This window comes from Pocillopora damicornis, chromosome 9, assembly GCF_964200805.1.
Source record: "Pocillopora damicornis chromosome 9, jaPocDami1.2, whole genome shotgun sequence".
NCBI classification, from domain to species: domain Eukaryota; kingdom Metazoa; phylum Cnidaria; class Anthozoa; order Scleractinia; family Pocilloporidae; genus Pocillopora; species Pocillopora damicornis.
This window is the reverse complement of record NC_142678.1, coordinates 14,186,463-14,201,011: the sequence shown is the minus strand read 5'-3', so window position 1 is coordinate 14,201,011 and position 14,549 is coordinate 14,186,463. Positions and strand designations below refer to the sequence as shown.

Below are 14,549 nucleotides of genomic sequence, written 5' to 3'. Positions count from 1 at the left end.
GCGTATATTAAAAGATATCTATGGCTCACCGGGATAAATAGGCCTGGCAGGAGTGGAAAAACAAGCCTCCTTTAGCTCAAGTCCTGGGCATGTATCATGGTAAATATGTTTTGACAAGCTATCAACGAGCGGCTTAAGCGCAATGCCAGATTCACGAATGAACACATCTTGACAATTAAAGTCAGTCAAGACATTCTAACATGTTCTTTTAACGTAAAATTTTAAATGTTTGAATAAAGATAACAATGCAAAAATACTACTCGAAATATCGCAGACTTTCCCAAGATGACTTCAGATTCAGATTTCTGTGCTCAAAAAATTTCAGAGAAACATCACAGTTGAAGTCAACTATGATAAGACAAAACCCTTGGGTAAAGAGAATTGTAGCACCAGCTGCCCTAGAACTAAAACATGTGTTCAAATAACGCTTTAATTAAAAGTTCAGTCTGTTTCTTCCCTTCTTGACATTAATATCTAAACAGGAATCGCAAAGCATGACTAATATTACTTTCAAATTAGGCGGAGAAAAGGCATCTTATTTAAATAATTATATTTCGCCGCGCATTAAAACCTCAGATCGCCGATGACTTACGTAAATGACTGGACAAAAAAGAGAGGAAAAGGTTATAGAGAAGAATTTTTTGACGTGAGGGTTTAGGGTATTCAGTACATGAAGTGTATATGAAAAGTCAATTGAGCTCACAGCCAGTAGCGTTGATGGAAAGTCTGTTATAAGAAATACTTGTACAGTGGGTGAACCGCATGCAGACAGCATCCAGAGGAGATTTATGGTCGGTAGTTGGAACTTCCTTAAGTTTTAAGTAATTTTCGGTAGCAGAAGGGGTAGGGAGCTTTTCCTGAAAAGTTAAAAAAACTGAAAATTTTTGGTTCGTTTTTCAAGTTCATCATGACAGATCTAAACGTAAGCAGTTGGAAAGCGGCAAGAGATCTATTAGAGCGACCGACCTACCTCGTAGTTATCGAAACTATTGTTTTAGCCGTTATTTTTGTTATATCAACAACTGGCAACATTTTCTCGTGTTTCATTATGTATACGAGCCCACGTCTTCGCACATGGCACAATTTGCTTCTTCTTAACGTGATTTTTGTGGATTTTATGGCAACTGTTCTTTGTGTTCCATTCGGTGTGGTTGTTCTCATAACAGGGAGGTGGATTTTTGGAAATGCTCTTTGTTCCGTGGTCGCTTATGTGAGCTGTCTTCTCCTGACAGTCTCAATTATAACTCTAGCAGCGATAAGCATCAGCCGATATTTCTTGATAACGAGCCTCTTAAGGTACATGAACGTCTTCAGAAAGCAAAATATCACATGGATGATAATACTAATCTGGAGTTTCGCCGCGTTATGCGCTTTTCCGCCATTTTTGGGATGGGGAGATTTCCTCTTCTTGCCAGGAAACGCCATGTGTTTTATATTCTTTGGTTCTAATTTGTTCTACGCCGCGGTTTTCACACTATTAGTGATCGGTCTACCAGTTTTTGTTATTATTGCATGCTTTGTGAGGGTGAAGCTTCTGATCGAGATGAACAAACGTATGAAGTCGTTTACGTCGGTGACTTCCATTGCGTCTGAGGAAATCGACTCGGCCAAAACTCTGTTTTCAGTTGTAATCATGGTACTCCTGTGCTGGTTTCCGATTTTGCTGCTTTTTCTGCTGGCAGCTGTTGGGATAGAAATGCCAAGACAAGCATCACTGATGTCAACATATAGCATATTTCTACCATGCGCGCTGAAGCCCGTTATCTATTTCTGCATGAAGAAACAATTCCGGACTGGATTTCGAGCTATTTTGAACAAGCTTCTACCCGATTTGTACAAGAGAAGACGGAGAAACCGTGTTGCTCATAAATCAATAATTATAGATTGTGCAGTAAACAGACAAACCTCTCGAATCCACAGTGAAAGGCATGATCAGTTCAAACTTAAACACGAGTCTGCCGAATTCGAAGAAACAAGAAATATATAATAATTATACATATACCTTAAGTATTAAACTACTTTATTTTAAAGGGCTTTCAAGGTTTATGCCGGGAAGAGACTGAATACACTCAGCTTTCAACAGCCCTTCAGGAAACTGAGTAGCCGAGAAACTCGCCTCGAAAAATTGAGATTTCATAATAACAAAAACATTTAATTTCGTGAACGGGAAAGCTGGCAACGAGCCTACTAGGCTGATCGACATCTGTTGGAAAATCAGCGTTTTTGCGGACGTAATTAAAACGAAAAGCAATTATAGATGAAGGAGTAATTTTTAACCTGGCATAATTTGACAGATCTGTAAAAAAAATTGTCTCCCTATATAACATTTAAAATTAATTATGTGGGAAACTTTCAAAGGGAGGCTTTTTTTTTTTTTTTGTTTTTTTTTTTGCACAGTTTGAAAATACGAAGTAAATGCAAAATTCTAATAATTACAGAAAGCTTCTTTCAAGAAATTATGCCCGGTCTCCGACCCCAAAAACAGCGCAAATGACAAGTTATACCTCACTTTCTTCTCTTTTTTAATTTGTTTGACATTTGCTGGTTATCTCGCGATTTTTTAATTTTTTAAAGTCAAACAATAACTGAAATCCGATCAGGAATAGAGATTGCAGATGGTCTAGTTCTTCCGTTTTGTAAGCTACGAGTTGAAATCTCCGCGCGCTAGTTGCATTAAATTTGTCCGTGAGATAAACTGACGTTGTCGTTTCACTGATTCACAACCGTAAAAGCTTCATGCATTTTGCTCATCCGTCAGTTTGTTTAAGCAAGGTGACATTTATCGACATTATGCTGATTTATGACTACAATTTCACTTTATTCGTACCTTGCAATCGCCCATTGAGACCTCTATCGCCCTATGGATTACGGAACATTTTACATTTAATGGGAATCAAATGAAAAATGAGTTTGTTATTTTTTATTTTAAAGAATAATACTGAATAAAAACGAGTACCTGACTACTAAGTAACGAGTAAGTTGACAACTCGTCACCATTATGGAAAACGTGGTTGAGGAACGGAAGAAGACTTTAAAATTTATCCTTAATTCGCCAATTCTCTTAATTTGATAGAAAAAAGGGTAAAATTTACCTATTTTTAGTTTGTATTTATTTAGTCAGATAGAACGTTTTTTATTAAAATTAAAACCAGTAAATGTTTTACATTTTAAATGAATGCAGAAATCTACGAATGTCAATCAGGTTCTCAATATATTTCCAATCAGTGAAAGACATTTAAAATGGTGTTAAAACAAGTTGTTTTCATTGACAAAGAGAAGCCGTTTTTAAAGTTGTAAAGCAACGAGTTGACATCTCGAATTGTGCTAATCCTAATTGACTGCAATTTCTACGGAAAACTTTTTAGTTTCATATCAGTTTTAATACTAAAGAAAAACTAGAGTCCTACGTGCTAAATTTATCGCCAACGCCCACCAACTGAACGATGAATTTGGCGTTCAATGCAGATATAGTGTGCCAAGGTGTTGTTAGCAAACTTTTTCCAACCACAGGCGGACCATCATGAGTGATTGATTAAAAATGAAAGACGTTTAAAACGGCCCGGATAGGCAGGAAAAACACTACATTTCTATGCTTTGGCAAATCATTTTACTAGATTTTGATTTCCAGTCTAAAATGTATTGAAATTTTCATTTTCCAGTGCCTTATTCGTAACCGTCATACAATGTTTTACATAACCATAGTAAGTCTTGCATGGATGGTATGTTGACATGTACAACCATGTAAAACTTATCATAGTAATGTAAAACAATGTGTGACGGTTACGAATCAAGCACTGACGAATTAAATTTTCAATACATTTTCTAAATCAGCATCTATCTACCGTATGGATGACCATTATCACCATCTACATTCATCTATGAGTTCTGTATGTGTCTTTAATAGAGACCATCATTTTCGGAAAATAGTTTCCAACGTTGTCAGCTAAATTGTCCCACATGCTACTTTCATCCTTGTCTTTCCTATTACTTCATTGTGTTCTGAAATCAGGAATGCTTTTCCGTCTTTGAAACCTGTTCACTATTCAGTCCACTTAGTATAGATAATCACATAATTTCGAGTGCAATTTGGAATAAATAAGCACGAGTAGATTTTTTCAAAGACTAATAAAATTGCACGAGCCCGCAGGGCGAGTGCAATTTGTGGTCTTTGAAAAAATTTACAAGTGCTTATTTATTCCAAATTGCACGAGAAAAATTATGTGATTACGTATTAATAATATACATGAAAAAATACGAGATAGCTTATCATAATTATGCAGAAGCAAAGCGCGCGCATCAAGTGCTAGAATAATTTATTCAAACCCTGCAAGTGACCTTGTGCGTTCGGTCAAAACAACCGCGCACGATCAAAACAATAATATACAAGGTCAGCATTAGATTCCATCCACCAAAACCACCTTGGTCAAGAGGGACTGAGATGGAATGATGGACAACTCATGACTTGTTACACTAAATGAAAATTACGAAGCTACGACAACATGCCGACTTATCCCGATGACCCAAGTGTATTATTTGTTTGTGAAATTGCGTCAAAACTTTTTACTAAAGAAATGGTAAGTATTAATTTATTGTTCGATTGTAGTATTATAAAACATTTTACGCAATTTTATGCAGATATTTCACGTATTTAAAAGGTGCTTAGATGTTACGTAGTTTTGGTGGATGTCATTAGGGAACATCCACCAAAACTTTGACCAAAACCATCAACAATTTATTTTTTAAATTTTATCTATAGCCACTGTTAGATGTTCAGGGAGACAAAAGATTTATACCACTAATTAGCAGTTAGTGCTCTGGCTAATTATTTTTTATGGTGCATAATTGCTGACCGACCAAACGTTCATAATGATTATCATAACTCTTAACACATAGAATAAAGTGGTTTCGGTGGATGTTTCTCTCCATCCACCAAAACCACCACAGAAATTTCTGCTACTTCCTTACAGAAGACTGATGTGACCTGCTATTTGGAGTACATAACCACAATCTATTTCTTTGTATGTAGAGATATTTTGGAAAGTTCTTGAGTCAGCACCTTTTATTATTGAAACCATAATCATAACATGGTGCATAATATAGCCACAAAAGGTTCTGGTGTGGTAATCATGTAATCTTGAAACAGGAAAGTTTTTAACTGACTTAAACTGATTTAAACAAACATTTGCAACAAAATTCCAGGTCCAGAAATTTCTTCCACTATTTCCGCTAAAATCATAACCTTTAAGTACAACAAATCAGCACATTAGTAATTGTTATCAGGGGTCTGAAAATCCTATAAATCTTTCACATTTATTTCAAGTAACCTTTAATTTCACATGGATGAATAAGTATACACTCAAGATGCAGAATGTCTTACATTTTACAAACTATTTCCCTTTTTATGGAGAGACAGTGAAAGGCCTTTGCCACATTGGTGAATCAAACCACTGTATACCATGCATTTTGTGATAATTGTTTGTTTTTGCTCACAATACCCAGAAAAATGGAGGGGATAAATTTAAATAGCAAATTCTATGGTTAAAATTAAATAACATTGGAAGATCAAATTAACTTTTTACTGTTTAAAATTCAGTTTTGGTTTCTTGCTTATTCCAGCCTCTTGATATTCAAAAGCATTCCTTGTCATTTTTGTGTTCTTCTGTGTACATAACTTGAAAAATAAACACAGAGAAAGGAAACCACAAAGGATTAAACTTGAAGCTAAAGCAAAGTTTAAGTTGAGCCATAGCTGATCCAAATACTGAGCACTTTGTGTTGTAACCCATTTAGCAGTAAAGTTTATCTATATGTCTGCCAGCTTGTCACAAGTCTTACCCCTCTCCTTCAAAAGTCTCCATAAATAAATTTTTCTTTGTGGTCCCTAATTGATGATAAGTATATTACAGCTCCTCAATTTTCCTCTCTCAAGACAAGATTACTCTAAATTTAACAAAGTAATGGACTTGATAAAACTCAAACTATAACTCAGCTGGCTGCTACTTGCAACCTTAATTTCTAGATATCAGTATACAATAATCAATATGTTATAAATAAGAACCCTAATGCTTAATTTTGCAGTGATCACCTTCCTCCTTTTCATTTGCAGACCAGACTGGAACCTCTATAGGTGTGTTTGCTTGTTTTGAGTGGGGATGGAAGAAAAGGAGTCATGCCACATATCTGATTTATTAAATTGGATTTGTTCTGTTTATACATGAGTAGAACTACCTTGTTCTCTGAAAGAAAAAATTTCTCGCATTTTTATCTGTGCTTTGCAGTCAAACTTCCTTGTGTCTTAGACAAGAAATCTTATTTCCTTGAAAACAAAATCTTTGTTTCCAGCCTTCTGTAATAGGTAAATATAACAGTGTAAGATGAGTGACAGTGTATTTCTCAAGTTATTTTTTGGAATGTGACAAAACGGAAGTGTCATAGTGTGATAAGGAGCCAACATATGATTGCTTGATAGAAAGCAAAAAATGCAGAATTGCATATATTTTCTCCTTTGTCAGCAGCATATGTTAGTGAAAAGTTCTTATAATTGTTAACTTCTAAACCATCTTCAATTTAGTCAAGATTGAATTGTTATCCCGTTTGTCATAAAAGTATTCTGAGATCAATGTCATATGACCCATTCATGTATTTGACCTTTTGAATTAGCAAGCCATAGTTGACAGAAACACAAAGGTTGAGGATAAAAAGAAATTATTATATACAGTACTTCTTCTGCATCTTTTCGTTTCTTTTTCTCTCTAGCTGTTCTATCTATGCCGTGCTGGCAATTGAACACTTCCCTTCCCAAAATTAGGAAAGGCACACCAGTAAAAAACGAATTTTTGCTCCTTAAATATCTCACGCATCTTCCCCCAGTATTTTGTGATTTCTGTCCGAAGAAGGAGGTGTATGCATTAAATTAATTCGAATGATTCCACAATTGTGGTAAAACTTAAACTAGATAAACTAGTGAAAACGCACAATAGCGATAGCAAAGCTTTGTAATGCCAAAGAGCTATTATATATCAATATATATATATATATATATATACACACACACACACACACACACACACACACACCGGTGTTCCCAAAACCTTTGACAGCTTTAAAGAAAGAAAACTTCGTCGTCAATCCTGTTTCAAATTCCGCAATAAGTTTATGCGCCTTATCAACAGAATTTACATATCCTAAATTATCTGCATGTCTACCATCAATGGTTTGCGACTTAAAATTCTCGCTATGCTGTTTCTGTTCGTTCCTCAAGAATCATGGGATTTACAGCTTCGGATGTTCGGCTACATCACTTGCAGATTTCTGAGAATCTTCGGTTATGTTTTGCAAGTCATTAAATATTCCATCCCAGTCCCTCTCGACCAAGGTGGTTTTGGTGGATGGAATCTAATGCTGACCTTAGTTGCCGGGGCTTCTTGTTTAATCTGACTTCCGGTCATTTCTATTTCCGCTTCCTCATCCTTTAGTTTTATTGAACATCTTTTAGTTATTTAAGGTCACGCGTGAACGAGCCAGGAAAGCGATGTATGCTGCACAACATCGATGTATGACATCCAAAATCGATGTATTCCGGATGAATTGATTTATTTTATTTTAAGACTTATATTATAACGCATAACAAGAACGTAATTGAACAAAACATTAATGTATCCATGTTCGATATTTTGTCTGTAAAAGAACCTCATATGCAAGAGTGAGGTTCATATAGCAAATTACTGCGACTCTAAATTAAGTAGTGACAGAAAAAATCCTGGTCCTCCAATATACTTTGACCTTAACAAAACAATAGCAGCTCCATGAAGTCAAGGTAACGAGTTAGTTTTTTGACAGAATGCAAGAAAAAAATGTGTTGCAAGGAGTTTGTGCTCTTTGATTTCCACACAGGGGATCAGCTCTGCAAATGATCTTATACAAATAATTAATATTGGAAATCAGCTTTATTCAACTTTGTCACAATTAGCCAGACAGGCATTTTTAATGCAGTCAGAACTACCAACAGTATTATGTGTGTTTGATACTGATTATCAACTGGAATATAGTGAAAACTACTCTGGTCCTGTTCACCAAGAAACTGTTATAGAGGAATATCAGTACTGTACCTTTTTACAAAGAGCCTTTGAGACACTCATATCTGAAAACTATACCAATTTCATATTAACAATAAGGTGTATTGCTGTTGCAACCCATTGTTATAGTAATATGGGGTTCAAAATATTTTATTCTCTAGAGATTTGTGTTGTTGAGGGCTGCCTCAAGGTACATGTGTTCCTCTTGAAGTATTGTCTGTGCATTATTTCAGAGTATACATAACAATGATATATTTGAGGTGAGAGGAGTACAAATTCATCTATGGCACTGACTCCCCCCACCCCACCCCAGAAAAGGTTATTTACACTACATAACAAATGCTGTTTTCAGCTCTCTGTATATATGTGTGAGAAACCTGCATCTCTGGCATACCAAGACAGAAAAGAGTTACAGGATAAACCAATAATTGCAAAAAAACTTAGGCTCATTTAGACATAAAGGAAAAAACAAAGTTTCTTTCCAACAGAAAGCCCGATTGATCGCAGTGATCGGCCGGTTAGGATAGCATCGCTGTACATATTGTCTGTTTACAACTCTACAGTGTTAGCCTTAGCCACAAAGGTAAAATATCGTCTCCTTTTTGGAGAATTAGCTTTGAGATATGGTGAAGTTAATGTGTTTAGTAACGTATATAACTGCACAGAAAAATCGCGATCATGACGATACCTAACGCCAGAAGTAGTCTTTCTATTCTAAAACTCATGAAGAAAGAAATGGCAGCACTTAAACCACTTTTCGGGTTATTTCGAGAAGATTGTTCCACTACAGCGCTTGCATAGTGCTCGGATACTGACAAAGTCCTGAACAACGCTTCGATTTCCGTTCCCCGAATGTCATTCTCTCGAACAGCGATCTCCTTGGCGAACCGCTTCGCAAACTCTAAACAGTCGTCGATGATCAATCGATACTTCGATGGAACAACAGTCAAGCACAACAACTGTAGGTATAAGTACGCCATAGCCGATTCTCCAACGTAAAAACTGCGACATTTGTTCAGCCATAGCATGTAAAACCTGTTGCGTGTAAGAATGTACTTACTGCCGGACTCGTCTGAGCAGACGTGATACTCATGTAAAGGGTCCTTGGCAAACATCATTTTAAGAGCTTCGAAATCTCCTCGGAATTTCAAATTAGGTCCATCGAACATTTGTCCCCATTTGGGTGGAAACAAGATGGTATCGAACAATTCTTTGTCGACAACAACGATCGATGCATGCCCCTGAAAGATATTTATAAGAACATACTTGTCTTTCTTCTTAGACATTTCGTCCTTTGCTTCTTTCAGATCGAAGACACTCTTGCCTTGCTTACGCAAACAATCCGCGATCTCCACAAGACTTTCATCAAACAAACTCTTGTCGATATTTTCTCCGAACGAGGATTTGTCGTGCGAGGCAGCCATATTAGAATGATGGGAAATTAGTCGACGTGGCGGTTTTTTCCCGGAAAGCACTATATATCATCGTCCTAAACCAGATGAGCCCACGACATATCAGCGGCATCTTGTATGAGTATCCGCAGTTTACAATGTGACTTCCGCTTTTTCTTGTTGACGCGTACTCACAGTGTACTCGAGTGTTAGGAAGTTCGCGTAGTGCGTCTGAGCCAGTTTCTGCCAGATTTGAACAGAAAAACAGGTCCTTTGTTGGACTGTAATGATACTTTGATCGATGGCGCTGTTAACGAAATGTTTGGCCGGTTCGTAAGTTGTCAACCTGGTTTCGGTCGATCTGATTGATTGGCAACACCTCTTGGAAATTCTACACACCATCGACCTAAGCCTCATAGCTGCCAAGTGAGCAGAAGAACAATGACATCAAAATACTCGAGAAAGATAAGTATTAATTTTAATTGCATTTGTGTTAAACTTATATGTACAGAAATTTAAGAAGAGGTACTTAATCAGAAGTTTATCAAATGATAAGCCTTCAAACTTGTATTAAATAAATTAATGTACATATTTCACAATTTTAAGATGATTGTGTGATGACAATACACCGACGGTCAACATTCGAATATTCAGCTTGGGCTTCCTCCTAAATGTTAAGTATTTCAATTTGAACTTGTAGAATATAACCTATGGATTAAATGTGGGTCTATAAGTATCATCCATGAAATTCTTGCAGGCAATTTTCATCATGATATTAAAGCACCATAAACTCAAGAACAAGGAAAAATAAGTTACGCAGAAAACTGAGTCAGGCAGAAAACTGACGGAGAAATTCATAGTTTTCATAATTTTGAATTCATTCATAATTTTGAATTACAAATCATTCAGACCATAGCCATAGAATAATTGCTTTATTATTTATTCATTTAAAAAATTACACAACCTCATCCCCAGGTTTTCCTGGTCAACGGTTCAATAACCTGGAGCCGGCTGCTTTTGATGTCATTGGTTCAATATGAGAAAATTTTTTCCAAATTTGGTCAACAGCAGCTGGTTATGATGAAATATGTGAGTGGTTTTAACCTTTCAGAAACAGGGAAATATTTTGAATGAACAATAATGCAAATTATACCAACATTACTATCTTTATCTATCTTTATGGCGCAAAAAAGTTCAAAGTCCGGCTGAACAGTTCAAGGAATTGTTCAGTCTGGTTTTTTACTTCTTTGCGCTGAATTAACCCTCTTCTGTACTGAATTACCAGAAAACTGCATTTATTTTAACGAATCAGAACTGAGTAATTTTTTTCATGTATCTTAATAGACTGAAAAATAAATGATAGGAGACACTTTGATTATTTTCTTTCCGGCGCTTCCAGAAGTGTTGGAACAAAAGCCTCTGTGTAACAGAAATGATCTGATGACGTTTCTTCGAAGAATTTCTCATACAAATACAGTCTAGTGAATTCTTCGTCGATTAATTTACATCGAAAGAGTTTCAAAATTGCACCGGAAATAAACCGATGATAAATTTCCTTGCTTCATTGATCATGTGACATCTGGGAAACGACTGCACACGTCGACTAATTTCTCATCATTCTAATATGGCTGCCTCGCACGATGAATCCTTGTTCGGAGAAAATATCGACAGGAGTTTGTTTGAAGAAGGTCTTGTGGAGATCGCAGATCGTTTGCGTAAGCAAGGCAAGAGTGTCTTCGATCTGAAAGCAGCAAAGGACGAAATGTCTGTGGAGAAAGACAAATATGTTCTTATAAACATCTTTAGAGGGCATGCATCGATCGTTGTTGCCGACAAAGAATTGTTCGAGACCATTTTATTTCCACCCATCTGGGGACAGATGTTAGATGGACCTAATTTGGCATTCCGGGAAGATTTCGAAACTGTGAAAAGAATGGCTGCTACGATCCCTTTACAGCAGTATCACGTCTGCTTAGACGAGTCTGGCAACAAGTACATTCTTACACGCAACATGTTTTACATGCCATGGCTGAAGAAATCTCGGAGTTTTTACGTTGGAGAATCGGCTATGGCATACTTATACCTGCAGTTGTTGTGCTTGACTGTTGTTCCATCGAAGTATCGACTGATCATCGACGACTGTTTAGAGTTTGCGAAGCGGTTCGCCAAGGAGATCGCTGTTCAAGAGAACGACATTAGGGGAACGGAAATCCAAGCGTTGTTCAGGACTTTGTCAGTATCCGAGCACTATGCAAGCGCCGTAGTGGAACAAGCTTCTCGAAATAACCCGAAAAGTGGTTTAAGCGCTGCCATTTCTTACTTCATGAGTTTTAGATTAGAAAGACTACTTCTGGCATTAGGTATTGTCGTGATCGCGATTGTTCTGTACATTTGTATACGTTACTAGGTATGTCAACTCCCCGAGATCTCAAAGCTCATTCTCCAAAAAGAAGACCATAGTTCACCTTTGTGGCTAAGACTAGGGCTGTAGAGTTGTGAACAGACAATATGTACAGCGATGTTATATCCTAACGGGCCGATCACTGCGATCAGTCGATAAACTTGCTGATGCCCGAAGTGCACGCTGTGTTTATGATGACCAAGTCTAGTATGTAAATTTGTTTCTTTATCTCAGATAACTTTCACGTGTTAGTGTATAGAAACTGATGATAAGGTTTTTCAAGGACGACCCGGGACAAGTAGACTCTCCGCAGCACCTACAGTCCGAGATTTGTCGGATGTGCCAATTTCTGCATAATTTCTCCGTTCAACGCCACAAACTGCCAGTGAGGTCAAACAACCAGTTTGTTTTAGACACAGCCTAAACACACAGAACAAAGTTGAATCGCGAAATCACAGTGATTGGTCCAAAAATAGCACTATTTAAATAAATAGGAAAATTTGCTCGTGATTTTCTGTAACGACACCACTGGTGATCAAATTCGCAAATAAAATGTGTTGGCGATAAATCCTTCGATTGAGATCAAAACTCAGTCTCTTAAATGAATTTTTCATTTTTCGATAAGAGAGTAAATTGTTTATATGTTTTTAAGGTATAAAGTAACATCAAGCGCGGTTACACTTTAGTTCCTGTTTCAAGTGACTTTCAAGTTTAATTGGTGGCCATCGGGTGTTATTTCTAATGAAGTGCACGTGAAAATATTACTGTGATTTCAGTCTGTCTTACTAATGATAAACGTTACGCTTCTCTCAAGGGTTTTTGTTTCTGCTTATAATTCTTAACGCTATCTTTTGGTCCCTCTTAATTGTTACGCGACGGCTCTTGACTTCGTGCGAGGGCAACAAGAACATGTCAGGAAGAGGATAGGGGTTGACTCCACGAGCAGATCAGACGCTCCTTACGTGGCACTCGGCAAAAATGTGTCTACTAAAAAAACCCAAGAGTATTTATAATCACTTGACATTTCTAAAAAAACATCTGATACTCTTTAAAAGTTTGAAAGAACCTTTGAGTAGAATTTCTGTGAAAATTCCTGACTTCCAGACATTTAGTACGTAAGACCGTGCCTAGCTGCCGGGCATTTAGACTCAGCGTTACATTTATATTTGTGCCATACTCTACTCTTAAAAATGAAAAGCTATAAATTTATTTGACGTCCAGATCCAGCTTGGAGATTGGAGAGTGAAATAGCATGTCCTCAAAATAGATTCTTGAACAATGAATTTAACAAATGATACGCCATTTCTGTTCAGAATTGTTCGAGACTATTTTATTTCCATCCATCTAGGGACAGATGTTAGATGGAACTAATTTGTTATTCCAAAAGATTTCTAAGTTGTTAAAAGGATGGCTGCGTGAACGTTTCTACCCAAGTAAATTACATTTGCTTAGTTTTGAAACCAAACGAGATTTAGACGCAAAAAAAAAAAATTGTTTCCCGGATACAAGAAAGAAAGACAAAATATTTGTATATCGAGTAGAAAGGTCGCTAATGGACTCTATCTGTAAACAAAATATATAGCATAACAACGTTATTAAGTCTACGACGCCGTTTATTAAAGAAGCCCGGCCATTGGTGAACACTAAAGCTACAGTAATGGCGTCATAATCTTATCGACGTCAAAAAACGTTTAACGCCGTCGTTAACCTCTGGACATTGATAACTTTACAGTGTTAAGGATTTTGACGACGTCGGTAGCATAACGACGCTGTTCACAACTTTAACAACGCCATCAAATTCAACGAGATCATAATCTTAAGATGTTTCTTCCTACAATTTCCTCTTTTTATCCAGTAATCACGTATAGAGAGTAGCAGGACATGTCAGTCGGAGTGTGTTGCCCTGTTGTAACCAAACTCTCTCGCGGTAGTACATGCGTGAAAGCTGTTCTAGCGAATTTCTCATCAGGTCTGGTGAGCTAAAAGGTTTCATGAGTAGAATTGCTATATTGTTGTTTTACAGGTCTTGGTGACAAGTTAATGTTGCAGCTTTATATTTATTTACATTTTACTCTTTTGCACATTTTCATTTCACCCAAGAATTGTTTGGATAGTGAGTCTGAGTATACGGTTATACGCGGAAATGTTGCCGGATTGTTTTCGATGTGAAGTAAACCGTAATGTTCTTGATCAAACAACAACTTACTACTTCTAATAAGGTACACAAACAGTCTTCCGTTACAGAAGTTTTCTCATACAACATTGTTCTTGGTGAAAGGCCGAAAATACTATTGTGTCATCAACCTTTTTTTTATCATTTGTCTGGGAGACAGTTGTTGATGATGCACGCTATTATCACAGTCTCAGAAGCAAACAAAGCATACGCATATGCAAACCTATTCTCTCGCCGAAAAGTACACCTTGTCGATTATCTTGGCTGCTGGTGTTTTGAAAAGCCGCAAACTTACACCCTGGACATTTTCTCCGATGGTCTCTGGGGCTGGTTGTCAAAACTTCTATCAGTTACGTCGAAGCCCAAAGAAAACACCTTTAAGAAGTATTCGTTTTTGCGACACAACAACAATTTTCAGATCGTCTCAGAATGTTTGACAGATCCCAAAGATCTGTATTGTTTCTGCACTGATTTCGATGGGAAATTTTGGTGAGCTTTCGGCGTGTCTA

At 36.9% G+C, this 14,549-nt stretch overlaps 3 protein-coding genes and 1 long non-coding RNA gene across 4 annotated transcripts; 3 read left to right on the top strand and 1 right to left on the bottom strand.

Annotated features, from left to right (window-relative positions):
* The first annotated feature begins 190 nt into the window (after nucleotides 1-190).
* LOC113674657 (histamine H2 receptor) lies at nucleotides 191-3,192 on the top strand. Its single transcript, XM_027191141.2, has one exon. The coding sequence runs from the start codon at nucleotides 908-910 to the stop codon at nucleotides 1,985-1,987; it is 1,080 nt and encodes a 359-aa protein (XP_027046942.2). The 5' UTR covers nucleotides 191-907; the 3' UTR covers nucleotides 1,988-3,192.
* Nucleotides 3,193-4,434: 1,242 nt separating this feature from the next.
* On the top strand, nucleotides 4,435-6,720 carry LOC149040311 (uncharacterized). The gene is made up of 2 exons (XR_016179685.1): nucleotides 4,435-4,574; nucleotides 6,107-6,720. It is a non-coding gene; the product is annotated as an uncharacterized LOC149040311 (long non-coding RNA).
* A 1,207-nt stretch (nucleotides 6,721-7,927) lies between these two features.
* LOC149040310 (uncharacterized) lies at nucleotides 7,928-9,543 on the bottom strand. The gene has a single exon (XM_089182106.1). It carries the CDS (start codon nucleotides 9,497-9,499, stop codon nucleotides 8,717-8,719), a length of 783 nt encoding a protein of 260 aa, XP_089038232.1. The 5' UTR covers nucleotides 9,500-9,543; the 3' UTR covers nucleotides 7,928-8,716.
* Nucleotides 9,544-10,947: 1,404 nt separating this feature from the next.
* On the top strand, nucleotides 10,948-12,435 carry LOC113674662 (uncharacterized). Its single transcript, XM_027191146.2, has one exon. It carries the CDS (start codon nucleotides 11,091-11,093, stop codon nucleotides 11,871-11,873), a length of 783 nt encoding a protein of 260 aa, XP_027046947.2. The 5' UTR covers nucleotides 10,948-11,090; the 3' UTR covers nucleotides 11,874-12,435.
* Nucleotides 12,436-14,549: the final 2,114 nt, after the last annotated feature.

Bases quoted from the DNA above. Each gene is read 5' to 3' on its own strand.
- LOC113674662 (XM_027191146.2), top strand. From the start codon at position 11,091: ATGGCTGCCTCGCACGATGAATCCTTGTTCGGAGAAAATATCGACAGG.
- LOC113674657 (XM_027191141.2), top strand. From the start codon at position 908: ATGACAGATCTAAACGTAAGCAGTTGGAAAGCGGCAAGAGATCTATTA.
- LOC149040310 (XM_089182106.1), bottom strand. From the start codon at position 9,499: ATGGCTGCCTCGCACGACAAATCCTCGTTCGGAGAAAATATCGACAAG.